Source organism: Narcine bancroftii, chromosome 1, assembly GCF_036971445.1.
Source record: "Narcine bancroftii isolate sNarBan1 chromosome 1, sNarBan1.hap1, whole genome shotgun sequence".
NCBI classification, from domain to species: Eukaryota; Metazoa; Chordata; class Chondrichthyes; order Torpediniformes; family Narcinidae; genus Narcine; species Narcine bancroftii.
In genome coordinates, this window is record NC_091469.1 from 104,239,752 (window position 1) to 104,261,807 (window position 22,056).

The 22,056-nt window shown below is 41.2% G+C and overlaps 2 protein-coding genes across 3 annotated transcripts in view; one reads left to right on the plus strand and one right to left on the minus strand.

The window, feature by feature from the left end:
- LOC138762090 (NADPH oxidase activator 1-like) overlaps positions 1–5,074 on the plus strand; it is an 83,209-nt gene extending 78,135 nt beyond the window's left edge. Inside the window, exons 10-11 of the mRNA XM_069935375.1 lie at positions 262–385; positions 2,388–5,074. Of these exons, the coding sequence (XP_069791476.1) occupies positions 262–385; positions 2,388–2,500 (237 nt within the window). The 3' untranslated portion in view covers positions 2,501–5,074. The remainder of the gene's footprint in view (positions 1–261; positions 386–2,387) is intronic.
- Positions 5,075–7,338: 2,264 nt separating this feature from the next.
- Positions 7,339–17,368, minus strand: LOC138762081 (tubulin beta-4 chain-like). 2 transcript variants are annotated; one of them, XM_069935354.1, is made up of 4 exons: positions 17,089–17,368; positions 13,739–13,847; positions 13,332–13,442; positions 7,339–8,501 (listed from the first exon to the last, which is right to left on the minus strand). In XM_069935354.1, the coding sequence occupies exons 1-4, from the start codon at positions 17,143–17,145 to the stop codon at positions 7,438–7,440; spliced, it is 1,341 nt and encodes a 446-aa protein (XP_069791455.1). In that variant the 5' UTR covers positions 17,146–17,368; the 3' UTR covers positions 7,339–7,437. The 2 variants fall into 2 exon arrangements, with proteins under 2 accessions (XP_069791455.1, XP_069791465.1); XM_069935364.1 differs by lacking the exon at positions 13,332–13,442.
- Between the last annotated feature and the right edge of the window lie 4,688 nt (positions 17,369–22,056).

Below are 22,056 nucleotides of genomic sequence, written 5' to 3' on the forward strand. Positions count from 1 at the left end.
CAAACACTGACATCACCAGAGTAACCGGGTGTGCCCTTTCGCCTTTCAAATCAGCAGAGGAAGTTGCCCTGGTTAAGTTTTACTTGGTTCCCCAATCACCTCCGAGGTAGGACTGGGACCCGGGTGGATTTTAATCCTTCAAATAGCCCTGTATCTGGGTCTTCAACCCAATAATTTGCCCAGTTAACCCCATTTGTATGACAATTTGAAAGGGCTTTCAGACTGCAGTTCACACCCTGGCTATTCTAACCTATTTTTTAGCCTACAGACCCTTTGGCTGGCCGCCATGTGCTCTATAGAACCCTGGCCCTTTACAACTACAGTGGACAAGGTCCTGAGGATATGGAGTTTAAAGAGGGCGATGCCATTGATGTGTTATCTGAAGGTAAAATGGATCTGTCTATGGCATCTTACCCACATTTCAAACAAGCGTCCATCAAAAGAACCGCATCTCCCTCTCCATACACATATTAATATCTCCTGAATTGTTTCTTGATTTCTGAAATGTCTCATTGTTCCCATGCCCCACTGCTCGTGTGATGATTTTTTGTTAAAACAATAGATACCAGGTCACCAATGTGAGTTCAGTCATACATTTAGTCATCTTCTCCTTAACTAGAAGGTGTAGGCAGCAAAGGAGAGGTTCAGACTAACCAGGTCATTGTGAAGTGTTTCCTTCTCCATTTCTCTAATGTAAACCCTGCAGAAGTCCTGTTTTGAGGTAGCTGTGAAATGGTTCCAGGCTCTTGGAATACTTCAGATTGTTTTACGCATAAAGAACACATTCTTCTTTTTAACACGGCCCTTTTGTGTTTCAATAGGGACCCCATCATCCATGTCAATCAGTAAATCAACATCACCACCCCACCCTCCCTCTGATCAGTATAGCCTCTCCCCGGCAACTAGCATCAGACATGATGTCAGTACAGCAGCTTACCCTCACCAGCAGCATAACCTGAACTCATTAGTGGAGCAATTCCCATGCCATTATCTATCTTCCACCCTTGCCAAAGAATCCCACTATTCATCAATACAACCTTCCAATGCAGCCCATTGCCATCAAGAATTCCCCACCCACCATTAATATCTTTTATATCAGCACAGCTGCATCCCTATCAATGTAACCCCATTGGTGTCAGAACTCTGTTGGTATATCCCTGCCCCATGACAATTGCACAGCTCAGAATCAGGCCCTTTCAGCCCATCTAATCCTTGCTGATCATGATGTCTATCTATTGTCAATTCCATTGTCTACATTCAGCCTGTATCTCTCTATGAACTTCCCATCCAGCACTTTTTAAATGTGGTGATTGTGAAGCACTGTATAGTCCTGATGAAGGTGCTCTCCTACAGAGTAATGGCAACAGTTCCATGGGAGCACTTCCCATCCAGCATTTTTTAAATGTAGTAGTTGTATTACAATACCCACTGGCAGCTTGTTCCTTAAATATCCATCATTCTCTGTGTGGTAAAATGTAACTCTCATATCAACCTAGATTCACTGAACAGCCTGGGAGAAAGATTATGATTATCCGTGCTCCTCGTAATTTTATATCCACCATACCTACTTGTTCAACTCCACCTCGTCAATAACAGATGCCACCTTTCTTCACTAATATCATCCTCAATGTCAAACTGCCACCTTCTTTCAGTGCTTTATATCATTGGAGACCCCACCTTCTTTCCTATAAACATCTTCTGGGTCTTGCTACCAAGGCCAGCATTCATTGGCCATCCCTAATTGTTCTTGACCAGGTGATTGTGAAGCATTGTATAGTCCTGGTGAAGGTGCTCTCCTATAGAATAATGGCAACAGTTCCATGGGAGTACTTTCACCAGGACCTAATAACAATGAAGGACTGGCAATATAGATTCATGGAGTTATACATCACAGAAATCTGCTCTTTGGCCCAACTCATTAATGCCAACCAATATGACCACTTAAGATTTTCCCATTTGTCTGTGTCTGGCCTCGAAGCCTTTCCTATCCATGTTTCCAAGAAAGGATGATGCATAACTTAGAGCAGATTCAGGACTAAGGCTTCATTCCCACTAACACCAACCCACCCTGCCCATCAAAGCAATCACACCATGTTAATGCATTCCTGCCCCTTTATAGAGAATCATACTACCCTTGCCCTTCCCTGTATCTTCCTCCTTCACTAGAAACTCCATCCTCTCTCTCAAGACATATCCCCATCATTGCAACCTGTTCCTCACTGACATATAACCATCAATAGTTTCCTTTTAATAATACACCTCCACTTCAGTGAAACTGCACAACCCTGATATTATCTGCCCACCCTCCTCTTTTGAATATTGTCAATACATCAATACAATTTCTCCTTCATGAAGCCTTTTCTTATTTTAACCTGTTTTCCTCGCAGTGAATGAGGAGTGGCTGGAGGGACATTCCAATGGGAATATCGGCATTTTCCCCAGGTGTTTTGTAGGAACACGAAAGCTGGAAATCCCTGACTCCGAAGAATTATCTTCTTAAGTTACCAAATGCATTTAAATAGGCATAATAAACATAATAAGGTTTATTATATAGAGGGGAGCCTTGAATCATGGACATGAGATTATGAGCAAAACATTTAGGAACAGTGCAAACTGAGAGAGAGGTCTGAGCAGTTACTGGGGGTGGCTGCTGGGTTCTAGACCATAACAAAAGGGATATATGTTTGAAATTGGGGAGGAGATTACTCTGATTTATATGAAGGGGGAGGGAAGGAAGTCCTTGCTTTCTGGATGAAGTTGGGATTTGACCAATCTCTGGAGGTGTTTGGGGGAGGATAGAGATGAGGGTGGTTTGTTTGGGCTTGAAGAGAGCAGAGCCTGATCATTCTCTGTGGAGAGAAACCTTGAGTTAAGATGGGGATTTGTTTGATCTACTGAAGTGGGAGATATTTAGATTCAGGACAATGTGGGTATGATCAATGCCTGGTACAAGAGAGAGATTTGATTAATGGCTTCTAGTTGGTCCCAGAAGGGAGACAAATATTCTAGTCTGGGAAGTGACTTTTAACAGTCTTTGGAGGAAGTGGAGGCTTGATTGGTCTCTGGGAAGGGTTTCCTCAGTCTCTCTGGGAGCATGTGGTAGGAATGCTGAACAGTATCACAGATATTGGGATCTACTTAATCTTTTGAACAAGGATTCAGATCTGCCTCTGTGTGTTTGGGGAGAGGAGGTAAATCTATTTAATTTCTAGGAAAAGGGTCATAATATACCTCTGAGTGAAGGTAGAGAACATGTGTAGAGAGAAGAGTTTATTTGCAATCTGGGAGGGAGAACAATCAGTCTTTGAAGGGAGTAGATTGTTTCTACAGGATGATTAAGTTCTGGGGGAGAGGTTCCTGGTCAGTCTCTGGTGAGAAGTTTGGATGTGATCAGGGGAAGAATGGGCAATCTTGGAGAGTGGGAGAGTTGAAACCAGAGGACACAGCATCAGAATAAAAGGATGTCCCTTTAGAACAGAGATGAGGAAAAATTTCTTCACACGGAGGGTAGGGAATCTGTGGAATTTGTTGACACAGATGGTTGTGGAGGTCATCATTGGGAATATATAAAGTGGAGGTTGATAGGTGTCAAAGGTTATGGGGTGAAGGCAGGAGAATGGGGTTGAGAGGAAAAATTTATCAGCCATGATTCAAATGGTGGATCAGACTTGATGAGCCAAATGGTCAAAATCAGCTCCTATATTTAGAAGGATCCGGTCAGATTCTGAGACTGGGGGATGGGCCCTGGTCAGTTTGTGAGGGCATTATTCGGTTTCTTGTGAAACAAGTAAAGGAACAGGTTCTGGGGGGAGGGGTCTGGTCATCTTCTAGCAAGGGAAGAGATGTGGTTGTTTATTAGAGATGGGTATAACCATGTTTTGCAGGAGGAGGGGGGTCTGTTGGTCTTCAAAGTCTCAAGAGGAATTGGGAATAGAGTCAGCTCCTTAACCACCTCCTTCATTCAATAAAATGATAACTGGTCTGACCTTGGCTCTACTTTCCTGCCTATTCTCCAAACCCTCAAATCGAAACATTAGTCTATCTTAGTTTTGGAAGGACACATAGAGAAGAAATTCCTTTGAGAGAATAAAGTCCTCTTCATTTCAGTCCCCTAGCTATAGATTCCCCCCTTGAAAAAAGTAATAAAGTTCAGACTCTGGGGAAGAAATCCTGTTGTATTCTATGGTTATGGAGGTCACTGGGGAATGAGGGACTGCTCTGGAGATGGGTTACAATTAATTTTTGCTTGAGGAGGAGACCTAATATGAATGGGAAAATGGATGATGCAAGGAGGCTTTGGGAATATTATCAAGCTGAATGGTCAAGAACATGGCAGATGCAATGTAATGTGCAACAATGAGAGGCCATTTACTGTGCTGAACATAATGGGAAAACAGTATTTATTAAATAGTGAGAGATTATGCAGTGCTGATAGCCAAAAGAACTTAATTGATCTTGTGCCAATGTTCAAAGGTAGCAAGTGATCTTAGTGAAAATGCACTTGGTTTGACCTTCTTACCCAAAAATGTAGCTGCTGTAATGCAGCATTCACCACACTGGTTCCAGGGGTACTGGAAACATTGAGTCTGGACTGTATTCTTGAGAGTTTAGAAGAATTCTCATTGAAATTTTAAAAAAATTAATAGGCTTGACAATCCAGAAACAGGGAGGAATATTTCCCCTGTCAGGAGTCGAGAATAACGGTTATGAATGAGGGATTGAGATGAGAATTTCTTTCACTAAGGGTGGCGAACATTTGGAATTTCTTATCGCAGAATGTTTTATGCAGGCTGTGAGGTGATCATTTCAAAACAGATTTCTTGGCATTATGGGATGTGGGGAGAACAGAGTGAGAAAACAACAAGGATCAACATGATCTTGATGAGCAGTGGAGCAGACTTGACTCCTAATCCTATTTTTAAAAAAATGTTCTTCTGCACATCATTGAATGAGGGGGAAGGAAAATCTCTTTGGGAGATTGGGGAGTTCACGAATATTTCAACTATTAAAAAGTTTGAATGTCTTCAGGATTTCTCTCTCAGATTTGAATTAAAATGTTTTCCCTTGAGTAAAATGTTTGTCTAGCAGTGGTCTTATTTTTCTTTAAAACCAATGGCTCACAATCCTTTCATTAAAACCCAGTTAAACATTGAGATAAAATATTTTGTGTGACAGACTATTGCTTTACAATTCAAATATCCTTGGATTATTAACTTGGTCAAAAACACATCTAACTTTGGGTAAAACACTGTCTCACATTCTCGACTACTTGTAATGAGGGAGCCAGATGTCAACCATGCCACAAATGTTGTATGATCTGCAAACTTCTCTGAGACTGAATCTGTGACTAAATATTGAGTCAGGTGGAATCCCACAGTCATAAACAACTCATTTACCATTATCTTTTTCTACTGCTATTTTCTCTTTGTTCCCTTAAGCTTTTGTTTTATGATGAGTCTGCCGTGTCAAAAATCCCTGGAATACATAAAATGTATTGCATCATCCACCCTTCTCAAAAGTTTAATTAAGTTAACCGGACATGACAATTCTGTAACAGATCAATTCTCGGGGTCGATGATGGACCAGGTTGCAAAATCGAAGCTGGTCAGGCAACATCTGTATTGTAGAGTCAGTGATTCTCCATCAGAATGGAACAATAGAAAAAGTTTCTGTTCTAAATGTTTCGAAAAGCAAGTACTGAGCCACATGAATTCCCCACTGGATTTTGTCAGTCACAAACCATGACTTCTCAAAAGCCTTTTCTCAGCCCTCTGCCCCCTTCCCCTATCACCTCTCAGCTCCTATCCCTACCACCTATGTCTACCTATCACCTGCACACCTGTGCCCCTCCCCCTCCCATCTCCCCTTATTTAGGTGGATACACAAATTGTGACATTCCTGAAGGGCTGTGGCCCAAAATGTTGACTATTGTTCTCTGACGCATGCTGCATAACCTGCTGAGTTTCTCCAGCACTTCTATATATGTTTCCAGAGGTTCTCCAGCATGTGTAGAGTCCTTGTTTACCTCTACGTATGTGAAGTATTCTCTTTGTATTCATATTTCTTGCATATTCTGTGTTCTGCATTTTACTTTTTAATTTTTCTCTCCAATCCTGTTACAGGTGAGCTATAATTAAACAACATTCATTCCCCTCTGTCAGGATTCACTGAAAACAAGCTTGTCATCTCGACTAGCCACGGGGGCTGCAGCACAATTAAGTAAAAGCCTTGTTTTTTTTTCACCTCACGTAACATAAATATTATTTATGTAATTGGCAGAAGAACAGAAGAAACCTTTAAAAACATACAGGGGTTATAGGTCAATTAGGAGTGATTGGACGGCACAGGCTTGAGGGCCAGAAGGGCCTGTTACTGTGCTGCACATCTAAATTTAATTTAAAGCTAAAACTTTACTGTTTCACAAGGAAAAAAGATTGCTGAAGAAAAACAATGAGAAGCTGGATGGATTCAGTGGGTCAGGCAGCATCCATAGACGGATGGTCAAACAATGTTTTGGGCCAGGATCCCAAAATATTGACTGACCACTTCTTTCCGAGCTTCTTTGTCGTCTCAACAATTTGCGTATTCACTCCATTACTAGCATTCCCTTTGTTTCTTCCAAGTCTTTCCTCTCTCTTCAATTTAAACTTGTTACTTTTCTCACTTTTCCAGGTCATTGATCTGAAACGTTAATGGTGTTCCTTTCTCCACAGATGCTACCTCATAAGTATCTCCAGCATTTTCAGATTTTATTTCCTCAACAGCATTTACATGGACTCTCCAGTGAATAAAGTATAAAACTATAACCTGACACTCAGTTCCATCCCAATGGAGATACCAACCTTTGTAAGAAACATAATTTCAACATCTAATCTTACAGGTGGGCTTAAACGATTCATGATACCATTGAGAGTGTGGCCTTACCAGTGCTCTACCCAAAATTTAATCCTGAATTGGCACTTAAACAAATTATCTGAATGTTATACACAAGTTAAAATGGGACTTTATCATGTACAATTAACTTCTATTTCACACAATATAACAATGACCACATTTCAAAAAGTAGATAATTAGCATCAAAACACTTTGGGGCAATCTGAGATCATGAAAATGATGAAGAAATACAAGCTTAGTTCAGGTGAAAATATTCAGGCACAATATAAAAGTTTGTAGTTGGGAGGAAAATCTAAAAATGGGAAGTACTCCCCTCTTCATCGTTAGGAATTGAGTTTCAGAGATGTTAGAAATGCACTGAGAGTTTATGTGGGATAAGAACCCAAAATGGGACATGGAATTTCTCCTGTCTGAACAGTTATTGTTTTAAAAAACACACCTTAATTCCAAGCCCCGCCAGGCAACTTTTATTGCATTTCACTCAGCATTGAAATGAGATCACAGGAGAGTGAAAAGACAAAAGGAATCTCACAAAAATGATATTTAGGGTTCCTCTTCTTTACCTTCATCGGCAAAATACTGAGGCTGTTCGTTAACTTTAACTTCTTGGTAATATTGATATTCAGCTATCAGGTCAAGCATGTCAGCCTCGGCATCACTGAACTCAAACTCGTCCATGCCCTCACCTGTGTACCAGTGCAAAAAGGCTTTCCTGCGAAACATTGCAGAAAACTGCTCACCAATGCGCTTGAACAGCTCCTGGATGGCTGTTGTGTTGCCAATAAAGGTTGCTGCCATCCTGAGTCCTCGGGGTGGGATGTCACACACAGCAGTCTTAACGTTGTTTGGGATCCACTCCACAAAATAGGGACTATTTTTATTCTGCACATTCAGCATCTGTTCATCCACCTCCTTCATGGACATACGGCCCCGGAAAACGGCAGCAACGGTGAGGTAGCGGCCATGCCGAGGGTCACAGGCAGCCATCATGTTCTTGGCATCAAACATCTGCTTGGTGAGCTCGGGCACTGTGAGGGCACGGTAGGGTTGGGTACCACGGCTGGTCAGGGGAACAAAGCCGGGCACAAAAAAGTGCAGGCGGGGGAAGGGGACCATGTTCACTGCTAGTTTACGGAGGTCAGCATTGAGCTGACCAGGGAAACGCAGGCAAGTTGTTACACCACTCATGGTGGCTGATATCAAATGGTTCATGTCACCGTACGTGGGAGAAGTAAGCTTGAGAGTTCGGAAACAAATATCGTGCAGAGCTTCATTATCAATGCAAAAGGTCTCATCTGTATTCTCAATGAGCTGGTGAATTGACAGGATGGCATTATATGGTTCAACTACAACAGCTGATACTTTGGGTGAAGGAATAACACTGAATGACAACATCATTCTATCAGGGTATTCTTCACGTATCTTGTTAAGGATGAGAGTGCCCATGCCGGCCCCAGAACCACCACCCAGTGAATGAGTGAGCTGGAATCCCTGGAGGCAGTCACATCCCTCTGCCTCCTTCCTCACCACATCCATAATGGAGTCAGCCAATTCAGCTCCTTCAGTGTAGTGACCTTTCGCCCAGTTATTAGAGGCACCATTGCGACCTGGAATAAAAGCCATCTAACAATTACAGCATAGAAACCAAATAATACATTTCACTACAAAAAGCTTGAAAATCAAAGGTTGATGAAAGGCCCTTTGGCTCGTCATGCGCGCAGCCCCCCCCCCCCCCCCCCCCCCCCACGAGTTCACAAGATAAAGGAATAGAAGTAGGCCATTTGGCCCATCAAGACTGTGTTGTGCAATTTTGAACACCCTTCAGGGCATTATGTTCAATAGTCAGTATATGGTAGGATACTCCAGATACAGTAGCCCTTATGGAAACATCTCCCCAATATATGTTGAAATCAATGTTTTTCAAATTAATAATCTCTGCTTCTTCTATAAAGAAGTAAATCTGCAGACCTTTTAAGATTTTTTGATATTTTGCATTCCCTTTCAATGTAGCTTTTACCTTTGCTTTGAACCTCTCGAACTGACACTTCTTTTTGACCCATCCCTTTTGCATTTGCAGTCATTGTTGTTGATCTTTAATCTATTTCTCTCTAATTATATTAACCATTATATTAACTCTACACTGTTGACCAAATAATGAAAAATGATGAATGGTTGGATGATAGAGACTCTGATTGGGTGGTGGCAGGTCTTGCTCCGAATATCAACAGGAACAATGATGTTATTGTGGACTTTAGGAAGGGGAGACCAAGGGGTCATACAACTATCTGCATTGATGGGACAGCTGAGCAGAGATCTGGTACTTTCAAGTTCTTGGGAATCCACATAGCGGAGGACCTCTCCTGGAGCCAACACATTGAGACAACAGTGAATAAGGTACACCAATGCCTCAATTTTCTAAGAAGTCTGAGGAGATTTGGCATGTTGTCAAATATTCTATCAAACTTCTACAGGTGCACTGTGGAATGTATACTGACTGGTTGGATCACAGCCTGGTTTTGAAACTCAATTACTGAGGAATGCAGAAAGCAGCAAACGTAGCCAAGTCCATCACAGGGTCTTCCCATCTATTGTCGAGAAGAAGGCAGCCAACATCATAAAGGAACCTATCATCTTGGTCACAACCTCTTCTCACTGCATTCTTCAGACAAAAGGTACAGAAGTCTGAAGACCAGCACCTCTAGGTTAAAGAACAATGTTTTCCAACAGGTTTTAAACCTCCCCTTGCTAACCTAAACATACACTACTCCAGGACCACAAAAAAGATCCGCCTGAGTATTGAAATGCTGTTTTTTTCTTGCAGTAATTATAACTGTGAATATTTATTTATCTATGTTTTATATTTATTATCTCTTTCCAAGAAAAGTTAATGTATAATATTGCACTTTTTAACAAAAAATACTTGTTTGGCTGCAGCAAATTAGATTTTTGATGAACATGTATATTGTCACGTCTCCAGAATGGAGGACCATCGCCTTCCCAAGATCGTGTTATATGGCGAGCTCTCCACTGGCCACCGTGACAGAGGTGCACCAAATAAAAGGTACAAGGACTGCCTAAAGAAATCTCTTGGTGCCTGCCACATTGACCACCGCCAGTGGGCTGATAACGCCTCAAACCGTGCATCTTGGCGCCTCACAGTTTGGCGGGCAGCAACCTCCTTTGAAGAAGACTGCAGAGCCCACCTCACTGACAAAAGGCAAAGGAGGAAAAACCCAACACCCAACCCCAACCAACCAATTTTCCCCTGCAACCGCTGCAACCGTGTCTGCCTGTCCCGCATCGGACTTGTCAGCCACAAACGAGCCTGCAGCTGACGTGGACTTTTTTACCCCCTCCATAAATCTTCGTCCGCGAAGCCAAGCCAAAGATATTGTACTTGGGTGCATAACAATAAACATTGTCATTAATAAACAAAAATCACTTTTGACCAACCCTTTCTGCAATTGTGAAGATTGAACTAGCAAATTAAACTTTGTGCTCAGTGAACAAACCTCATCCTAGCAACAAATATGTTTTAATTCCTTTTCCACATTGAACAACAAAATGATATATATTTTACCTCAAATCTATAGGTAGCAATTCTATTCCAGTTGTTATTACCTATTTGGAGAGGAATTTAGATCTGATATAAAGTAAACATGGACGTCTTTAAGAGGCGGTGTCTCAAGAAAGCAGCCTCTATCCTCAAGGACCCTTACCACCCAGGCCATGCCCTCCTCACACTGCTACCATCGGGAAGGAGGTACAGGAGCCTGAAGACACACACCCTATGTTACAAAACCAGCTTTTCAGATTTCTGAATGAATAATGAACCACAGACACAATCTCTTATTTTTTTCTCTCCTTTTGCACTATTTATTTTTAATCAGGGTTTTTATGGAAATGTAATTGCTAACAGTATTGCACCTGTAGTGCACAACATTACTGCTGCTGCAAAACAGCATGAACATGACACGTGTTCATGACAATAAACCTGATTCTGATTCTGGATAAACAAAAAGCAAGTAAAATTTACAAGCATTTACAGAGGGTAAAGTGAAATGAAACTATAATATGCAAGACATTCTAATATTTTTCAACTGAGTAATAACTCATTATCCAAAGTATATCCTGAGGGAATAAAGATTCAGGAATAGCAATTATAAGTTGTAGAGATAGGCTTCCAATCACATTGAAGTATGTGGAACTAATATTGGAGCTTTCCATTACAAAGTGTTCCTATTAGAATCATGGCTCCTGGGTCAGCTCGAGGTAGGTTTAGCTTATTAGAAGGTCCATTCACAGAATTCTAGGAAAAATTGGGAATCTATCCTCAGTGAACTATGTTATTGCTCAACTAATGTCTCCTCAAATTATCACTATCCCTAGTGAAATTCAGCATCAGGTTAAAAAAAATAGACAAAATTAGCCATCACATTTCCTACATTGCAACACGTTAAAAGTACTTATTTGGCTGCAAATAAGTTATAGGTTACGAAAGGTGCTGAGGAATCATAGCACAGAAGGAGACTCTGTAGCCCTAGCTAGCTAAAACTGATGTTGGTAACAGGGCTTAATTACAATAATAAAGAGATAGTCATCTTAGTCTATGTATTGGGAAGGGTTGTGGCCATCATGTGACAGCACTGCCCTCTACCTAGTCAGTGGACACACCAGCTGCCAATCGAGGTTTGGTTCTGGCCCACCCATTCGTGCACACCTTGCTATTGTAACCATGTAAATTACCTGGACTGGACTCTCCAACCTGCCTGTGCTTGGCCTTGGACCATTGGCTATTGTAATTGGATTAACCCTCCGGTACCGAGTCATTTTTTCTCTGCTAACAACCTGGGCTGGACCCTCCAGCATGATAAAAGTCCCATGTGTTCTTTATTCTCTCTCTCTTTGCCAGCTTGGGACCACCCTGCTTCACTCCAGACTTAGAAATGTGGAAGGATGCTGGAGAAACTGTTGTTAAGATGTGCACTGTTAAAAGGGTTGGGAGCATTTAATTAATGTTCCTTGAAGCACAGGGCTGTGCCTACACTGAGTCAAGGGATGGTGAGGCACCGTAGTGATTTTCACTTGATCATTGTATGTACCAGTTCATTGTGTGTTTGTGTATGTATATAGATATTTTGTTCCCATGCTATTTTCTCCAGGTTCGTTATTAATTGTCTACTATTTCTTTCCCATGGCTGCTGTAAACTGTGTGTGTGTGGACGCTACATCAGTTACCATTTCCCACACTTGCCTTCTGTAAATAAAATCCTTCCCTCCCAAAACTGTGTTCAGAGTCCTTCCCTTTGAGTCCTACCAAACCTGTTTCCTCACTCATAACAGTCTATAATGCTAATGAAGAACCATAGAAACAGGGTCTTCGACCCATATAGTCTGCATTTAGACCCACTTTGCTCTCTTTTCCAATGCCCTGATTTTTTTCTTGTTCAGCTGGATGTCCAATTACTTTTTGAAAGATATTGTTGAACCCACTTCAGCACCCTTTCATCAATGCTCCTTTTTGCACTGAGAAATTTCCTTCAAAATGGAAGACTCTCCTTGGTACCCACAAGATTAGGGAATATTAATAAGACATTGAGGATTTTGAGAGATTTTATAAAAGTAAATACAATAGCCCCTTTTCACTGGCAGGTCCATGACCAACAATCAGAGGACACAGATTTAAAATAAATCACAAAAATAGAACCAGCAGGAGATGGGAATATTGTATATTTCCCTAAAATATTATTTGTTCTGATCACTAAAAGAATGATGGAAGAAGTGTCAATAATGACTATCAAAGTAAAAACCCATTGATTATGTAGAAGGAGGAAGGTAGAGGTTGGATCTTCTTCATGTGACTGTCTGGATTTCCTCCTCATGCTCCTGTTTCATTCTCTCTCATAGATGAGCTGGTAGGTTGATTGGCAACTAATTATTGTCCCTTAGTGTAGATTATTTATTAAAAAAATCAAAAAGGAATTAATCTGTATATATGATAGAGAATGAGTTGCAAGGGTATAAGGAGATGGGAAATGGGATTGCTCACCTGGGAATTGAAAGCTTTTGCTTTTAAGATAAGAGGTGGTTAATGATACTTAACTAGTTATGTCTAGGTTTAATGCCATGCTTACTATTGTTTTGTCCCAATACTCTGACCTGTGTTTCTTAGCTAAGAGTGCAAATTTGCTTGTAAACTCATTCACTTGGTTTTGCATACCTACATGACACAACAATATTGCTTTAGATTTAGGTGGCTTTTAAAAATTTCCATAATTGTAGAACTGCAATAATATAATGGACTCATCTTCAAACCATTGATGATGAATCGTGGACAAAAAATTCTGAATACAGCACAACTTACAAATATCTTTATGTTAAAATCCACGATTCTCCCTAACAGTCCTGGTAGATCCATTATAAAAAACTTTACTTACCAAACACAAAGTTATCGGGTCTGAAAATCTGTCCAAAAGGTCCAGAGCGAACAGAGTCCATCGTACTAGGTTCCAGATCCACAAGAACAGCACGAGGCACAAACTTACCACCTATTTAAATATAGTGTTAAATAAAATGATTTAAACAAACATTTGAAAACAGGGCAACAAAGGTAGTGAAGTGAAACCCGGGCAGTGGGGCTGAGTGGGAAAATGGATCCGCTCGCTCATGATTAAATGGCGTGCGGGGGGGGGGGGGGGGGAGGGGGGGGTGGTAGATTCCCCTATTTCTGCTCCTATATCATTGTCTTAGGGTAAAGTAAGTAAGAATTTTGGTGCATATGTACATTGAATATGATAATAAACATGAACACATTTATCATTATGCACCTAAAATATACAGATACCTGTAGCCTCATTGTAATAGACATTAATCCTCTCAAGTTGCAGATCACTCTCTCCACGATATATTCCTGTGGGGTCAATACCATGCTCATCACTGATGACCTCCCAGAACTAAACAGGATGTAGAACACATAAAAGAAGAAAAAAAGAAAATGTATGATTTTCAGCAATTATTAGTTTAACCATGTATTTGAAGAAATTTGATGTGGTAAGTCTGAAGTCTCTGAGTTTCAGTTTCAACCTAAACAAATTTAATCTCCGGTCAAATAAGTTTAATACTCAATTTGTTGCGGATGCTTCTTAAATGTGTTTATATTGACTTTCAATTGCTCTGACTCTATTGGCTTTAAGCAAATATGACTGATACCTCTCAAATGATTTTATGAACATCTGTCCTGTGGAAATGAAAGAACCCTATTCTGTTTATTTTTTCTGGATAAATAATCAGTTCAGCATCATCGCTGTAACCTCCTTTTGTACCTTCTCTGAATTTATTGAAGGGTACCTCTGAAGTGCCTATCAAAGGTACGTGTTTACATGGCCTTGGGGAGTGTGGTAAACCACTGTAATGTATAATTATCTGGTCAACCATGCCTATTGGCCAATTGTACTTGTGGCCCCGCCCCACAGGCTCCAGTATAAAGGTGACTGTTCCACAGCCCCCTGCAACTCAGTGCAGGACTGCCAAAGACTATAGATATGCTATGTTCTCAAATTTCTCCACAATAGTCTCCTGAGTGTTTGATGGCACAGTCTATGGTCATGAACAAAACTACATCAGTCTCACGAGACCATGTGGATGTAAGAACTAAAAGATTAATTTTTAAATGATTTTTTTTCCTTTTAGAAAATTTACCTTCCTTCTCTGAAGGGGGAAAACATTTGATTTGAAAATGAAACAATTACAATAAAATTAAAAAGGGGAAAAATTAAAACCAGCCTACTACTTTGTAATAATGAGCTGAAGCCTTCTTTGCTGGGGTTTTTCTACAGTTCATGTTGAAGGACACCCAAAGTTTTTCCATTATCACAAAACAAAGTCAGGAGTGTGGTGAAAAACATAATCACACTAAGCGTTCATGCTCTCCACCAGCAGAGAATGTACTATCTACAAAATGTCCTACAGTTACTTGCCCAAATTACTCTGACAACAGCTCCCAATATACAATCACACCACCTTGGTGTGCCTATAATGAACAATCGATCCTGGACTCATAACACCTCTCACTACTCAGGAAGGGGCAGTACAGGTGTGGTGATACAACCACCGGACTGTCTGTGACTGCTTGTGCCTGTCTGCATTCCTTCCTACCTGCCTACTGCAGGGAGCAACCCACTGTACCTGCAGGGAAGTAACCTGGGAGGCTGGCTCCACCTACTCCCTGCCAATCACCGGCCCCATATCAAGGCTCACACCAGCCCTTGAATAGGCAGTAGAGCACATGGACTTGAAGGACAAGGCACACCAGTATAGGCACACCATTCCTCGCAGGTTCCCCAACAAGAAGCACACTATACCAGCATGCAAATATAACTACTTAAAGCTTGCAATCCATAACCCACAGGCAGTCTTAACATCAGATGCAGAATTCTCACAGCTCTTATCTTTTTCGGAGCTGGGCAGTCAGCTTCAGCTCTAGCTTTACTCCCATTTTGAGTTATGGCCTCATAGAGGTCTCTTCTAATTCCAGGGTGGTGTCTCTGTCTCCCGGCACTCAGCCATCAAGTCAATAATTTGCCAGTTTTCACAGTCGGCACAGCTATTAGTCGTTCTTACCTTTGTTGCTGTGATCTTACCATTGTGATTGAGTCATATAATGTAATTTAAAAGATAGTCAACATTAGCACAGATCAAGATCCATCCTATTTCTTTAGCTTTCTCTTGCAATTCACAGCCAGAACAATTGTACAGGTGCAATTGTAAAGGCTGCATTTCTGGAAAATGGTCCATGATTTTTGATAATGCAATACCTTATCACCTATGCAGGTATCAAGAAAAGCAAATTGAAATAAAAATCTTGTGTTGTTTACTTTTTTTCCACATAAATTCTGTGAGGAAATTTTATTCACATTTTTGGTTTATGATTTGTTAATTTTGTAAAGGTGAGTTTCCACAACTTGAGTAGCTGGAATGTGGGAATCTCCTGTACAAGAATTAGGAACTTTCTATTTTAAAACTTTACAAAGGCAAATCTGTAGAGCCACCTGGCTATAACCCCTATGTATGACAGCCTCACTCTCCCTGACCAGAGTACCTTGTGGGTTTTGTTGTGCTTCAGAGACCCATGAATGCCAGAAACAGCCAAAGAGATGTTTTGTCTGATGACAAGCAACCCAAACAGATTATTTACAATGATTGTGAATTTGTTAATTAATTATTCAACTGGAAGTATTTTGAACTTTGTTGCTGGCACAGATCTTTATTCCATTCCAGGCAGAAGCCCAAATTCAACTACCCCAGATATGGTAAGAACAGAGATTCTGGAGAAACTCAGCAGGTCTTGCAGCATCCGCAGTTGGTGTTTCAGGCCTGAGCTCTTCCTCAAGGAACAAGTAAAAAGACAGGCAAGGGGTCTAGATTAAAAGACTGGTGAAAAGCGAAGAATGGCGGGGAGAGGGGTACAGACCAACATACAAAAGATGTTAAGAGGGCAGGAGAGAGGAAAGGTGAGAATTGATTGTTTTTGGCTCTGTGGGAAAAGATGGGGTGGGGCAAATAGAAACTCGAGATCAATGTTAACACTATCTGGTTGGAGACATCGTTATCCTTTCAGAGTCAAAAACCACCCTCACCTTCCTCTATCCTGTCCTCTTATCACTGTCAATAAACACATTTTGTCTGTATTCCTCCCCTACCATTCTTACCTTTCCCTCAGCTTTTCTTTTAAAAACTCAGACTCCTGCCTATTTTTTTTGACTTATACTTTGAAGAAGAGCTCGGGCCCGGAACGTTGGTCATAAATCTTTGGAGGCTGCGAGACCTGCTGACTTCCTCCAGCACCTCTGCCCTTTTATGGCAATCACAGCATCTGCAGACTTTCGTGCTTCACTCCAGGTGTATTTCGCCATGATTACAACCCCCTCCAGGCTATCATTACTCCCGAGCCGTCCGTGCGGTCCAGCGGGGATACCAAGTTCGCCGACCACCCAAACTCAGTTGCCACAACAAGTGCGCCTGCGTCCCCACCCTTCCCCCCTCCCATCCAGCTGCGCATGCGTGACTGAGCGCTCGCGCAAAATCGCGAGGCCATCGGCGAGCCAGCGACCAATAGGCAGGCAGCCGGCCGGGGCAACGGCGGGAGCGACTTGATGGTTGGGGCCGGCTCTCTGCTTAGCGCCCCTCCCTACACACCTTGGCCCCGATCTGGTTCCCACAATTGCCGGCCTGAATGTGTACGATCTCCCGCATACTGACGGAGAGGTCTCAACGGAGAAAGCAATTGCGTCTCCCTTATCCCTCCATTGGGTCTTCCACTTTCAATCAACTTGAACGCCCGGCCCGAGGCAGTCGGCTTCTTCCGATTGGTTGAATGTTATTGGCATGCCTGCCTGTGATTGGCTGTAAGGTGCTGTTGCCGAGCAACGACTCACACGCTTCCCTCCTTGCCTGCGGGCATCTTGTCACAATATTCTGTCACGGTGACGTCGTCACAATGACCACGTGATGCAAAATCCTGGGTCTGGTTGGGCAACTCGTCGCCCCTTTTCCCCGCTGCTTTTACTGCAGCTGCTGCTCCCTTTGTGTCCTTCTGTCCCTCCGAGAGAGTGGAAGATCAGCTTTTCTCTGTCCGCATCAGTGACAGGGATCTCCCAGTGGCCAAGCATTTCAATTCTGCTCCCCGCTCCCGTGCTCACCTGCCTGTCCATGGCCTGTACTATCTCACCAAGTCCATCTGTAAAATGAGGAACAGCCCCTAATTTTCTGTTCACACAGGGGTTGCGGAGGTCAGGATTCGAATCCAGTGCTGTTTGTAAAGAGTTTGTACGTTCTCCACTTGAAATGCATGGTTTTATTTTTCCAGGGGCCCCATTTCCTTCCATCCTTCAAAAATGTAAGGGGTTTTGTAGGTTAATTTTGTAGCATGGGTTTCATGGACTAGAAGGGGCTTCGACCTTGCTGTATCATTAAAATAAAACTTTGAAACTATCCTTGTGGTAAACCACTGTTTGTAAATTTAACTGACTGGGCTTGCCCATTGGCTGTGGCAGATGAAATGGCAGGCATGCTGGAGGTTACCCTCCAGAAAAGCCTACTCAGTCAACAATGCAGCTGCCTCGTGGTTGTCCTGGGTGCCACCACTGCGATCCGACCAGGACTGCTGTACTCCGTGAGCACCTAACACCACTATTGTCATATCCCACCAGTGACCCGACCACGGCCGCTGTATTCTGTGAGCACCTGAAGTGCTACTTCTGCGGCCTGAGCAAGCACCCAAGGAAATGTTTCCCAGTGAAAGACACAGTTTGCTCCTGAATGAAGGTGACTGTTCCACTGCCCCCTCCCCAGTTCAGGACAGTCGACCAGCATGGACATGCCTCCATTCTATTGTGAATAAAAAGCCTAGTAGTTTTACGTAACTTCCAGTCTTTTGTAGTTATTGATAGTGCATCAATTTTTTTTTCACAATAAATTTTGACAATGCAGCAGATTCTGAAGCCGGTGAAGTTGGAAATTGACCCATAATCTCCTGAAACCTCCACCAACTTCGAATTCTGGCTTTGAAGTGTTCCTGCAGGCATCATCTGACATCGTCTGATGGCAGGTACTACACTCCCGGGACGGCTTCTGGTATACTCAATGATCAGGGACACAGCATCATACGCTGAGCCAATGGACATTCTGAAAGGCCAGTACCTGAATAAGGTAAACGAAGTCTATGCGAGGCATCTCCTGGCCACCCAAAAACAATGACCCAGGGAATCAAGCACTGAGTAGCTCTGTGCCCTATGAACTCTCAGACAGTCCTGCAATTGCAAGACCATGATAGCCGCAGAGAACACAGAGGATCTGATTAGAGATGTGCATGTTGCAGATATCATGTCCAACTATATCCATTACAAACTGTTGGAGTAAGGTGAGCTTAATTTGAGGGGGGCAGATGAAATGGCAGGCATGCTGGAGGTTACCCTCCAGAAAAGCCTACTCAGTCAACAATGCAGCTGCCTCGTGGTTGTCCTGGGTGCCACCACTGCGATCCGACCAGGACTGCTGTACTCCGTGAGCACCTAACACCACTATTGTCATATCCCACCAGTGACCCGACCACGGCCGCTGTATTCTGTGAGCACCTGAAGTGCTACTTCTGCGGCCTGAGCAAGCACCCAAGGAAACGTTTCCCAGTGAAAGACACAGTTTGCTCTAACTGCAGAAAGGACATTACGCGAAAGTGTGCAGTCACCCCAACTACGAGTGGATTGTGGGGGAAACCATTTTGGATGCACCATTTTCAGGACCCAGCAGCACCCTATGTGAGCTATGGGGGCCGCCAACTTGGATGCTGCCATCTTTGAGACCCAGCAGTGCCGCATGCAAGCCGTGGGGGCACCATCTTGGATGCCACCATCTTTTTATTGGAATGACAAAAGCACTTGAACATGATTCTGGTAACTTCTGATCTTCAGTAACTTGATTCAACATTTCTCCAAATTCATTTGAAAAATCATCATAAGAGAGTTTATAAAATTCCACAGGGAATCCATCATCCCCTGGGGACTTTCCATTAGGCATTTCCTGAATAGCTTCCTTAATTTCAAAATCCGTAAATGGAGATTCCAATTCCTGAATATCATTTCCATCTAATACCGGTAACTTTAATTTAGATAAGTAAGAATCAATAGAACCATTATCCTGTTTCCCTTCAGAAGTATATAATTTCAAATAAAATGAATAAAGCTGGTCATTGATTTCCTGAGGTTTGTGTAACTTTTGAATTCTTCTTAATGGCATTAATAGTTCAAGATGTCTGTTCAGCTTTCAATTGCCAAGCAAGTACTTTATGAACTCTTTCCCCAACTCATAATAACGTTGTTTAGATCAATTAATTAAGCGCTCAAACTGATAAGTTTGTAAAGTATTATAATGTAATTTCAACCTCGCTAATGCAACTTTTTAAAAATCTTCTGTTACACCTTTCTGAAAAATTTTCTCTAACTCAGCAATCTTATTTTCTAACTCTAAACTTTCTACCATATATTGTTTCTTAACTTTCATAGAATAACTAATTATCTGCCCTCTCAAATAAGCTTTTAAAGCATCCCATATTACAAAATGACTATCCACAGAATTGACATTTTCAGTCAAAAAATAAAGAAATCTGCTCTTTAACAAAAGTAACAAACTCTGTTTTTTTCAATAACATTGCATTAAACCTCCATCTAAACGACAGATGTACTATCTCCAAACTTTCACAGGAAAAAAGTAATAATGAATGATCTGATATAACTACTTTTATATTCAGCTTGTAGTACTCTACCTTGTAAATGTGCTGATACCAAAAATAAATCAATTCTAGAAAACGAATCATGTCTTGAAGAATAAAAAGATAAATCTTTCTCTGTAGGATTAACTTTTCTCCAAATATCCACCAAATTTAAATCTTTCATTAACACATTAATTTGTGTTGCCATCTTTGATTTCCTATACTTTTTGGATTTCTGTCCAATAAAGGGTCGAGAACACAGTTAAAATCACCACCAACTAAAACATTTTCTTAGTTTGACTTAACATTAAAAAGCTTCTGAAATAAACCGCTCATCATCTATATTGGGGGCATAAAGATTCAGCAGAAACTTTACAGTTCACTCTTAATACTCTGCCAGCATACCCCTCTGAAGATTCCAATTCAAATGGTAAATTTTTACGAATCAAAATCGCTACTACTCTTGCCTTAGAATTAAAAGAAGAAGAAAAAACATGACCCAACCCAATCTCTTTTCAATTTCAAATGTTCTTTCTCAGTCAAATGTGTTTCTTGTAAAAAAGCAATATCAATTTTCATTTTTTTATATAAGCCAATATTCTCTTTCTCTTAATTGGATTATTTAACCCCTGAACATTAAAAGTAGCAAAATTCAATTTAGACATATTTTTTAACTACTAATATATTTATACACTATAAAATAATGCTCCCCTCTAAAATTCTTCCAAGAAAAAAAAACACCCTCAAAAAAACCCAAAAAGAAATAACAGAAAAATACAAAAAAACACTCAAAGGTAGTAATACCCTAAAAATCTGGGTGTGGTAAACCCATTAGCGGCAGATGACTATCAAAGTTTGCAGTGTCATCCACCCCCCCTCCAGCCAGATACATATTTATTATTTAATCAAACACAATAGAATATAGTCCATATGTTCAACCCAATGATTCCAAGCCCAACGACTGCTCTGGATCTTTAACATCAAGAAGACTTTGTGTCAACTCTTCTCTCTTTCCATTCTTTCCATATTTTCCATTCTTTCCATTCCCATGTCAATTTCCATTTCCACTCCTCTAAGGAGACAATGGAAGAGAACACCCATTTCTTCACAATTCCGGCAAAAAATTAGCAAAAACCAAAGCATCCCGATCATTGTCAAAAAATTGAGATTGAAAATTTCCATAGAAAACCTTCAAAATTGCAGGATAATGAAAAGCAAACTTGTAGCCTTTTCGCCACAAAACATCTTTGGCCATATTAAATTCTCGTCGTCTTCTAATAACCTCTTGGCTCAAATCAGCATATAAAAACACTGTTATTTTGAACCATTAATGGAGATCGATTTTGCCATGTGTTCTGCACTGCCAAACGTAAAATAATTTCTCTATCTTGATATTTTAAACAAAGAATCAAGACTGCTCTTGGTGTTGGTCCTGGAAATGGTTTTCTTCTCAGAACTCTATGAGCCCGATCCAATTCCAAACCTTCAGGGAAAAGCTCTTTACCCAGCACCTCTGGGATCCAGTATTTAAAATTTTTTATAGGGTCATCACCTTCAATGTCCTCTGGGAGATCAACTATTTTCACATTATTCCTTCGACTTTGATTTTCCAATGAATTAATCTTCATTAAATCTCTTTTTTGAATTCCCCAATCTACAAAAGAACCTTCCACTTTTTCCATTTTTTCTCTATTAAGTTCTACCTGAGTTTGACACTCAGAGAAGGCTGTTTCAATCTTCTTAAAATTATCTTGCACAGTATCAACTGATTTTATACATCTATTAATATCACTTTTAACTACAGTCTTTTCCTGTTTCACAGTTGAAATTTCATCACACGAAGTATTCATTTTTATTTTCATCTCCATAAATCCTTGATTCACTTGAGTTGATATTTGTTT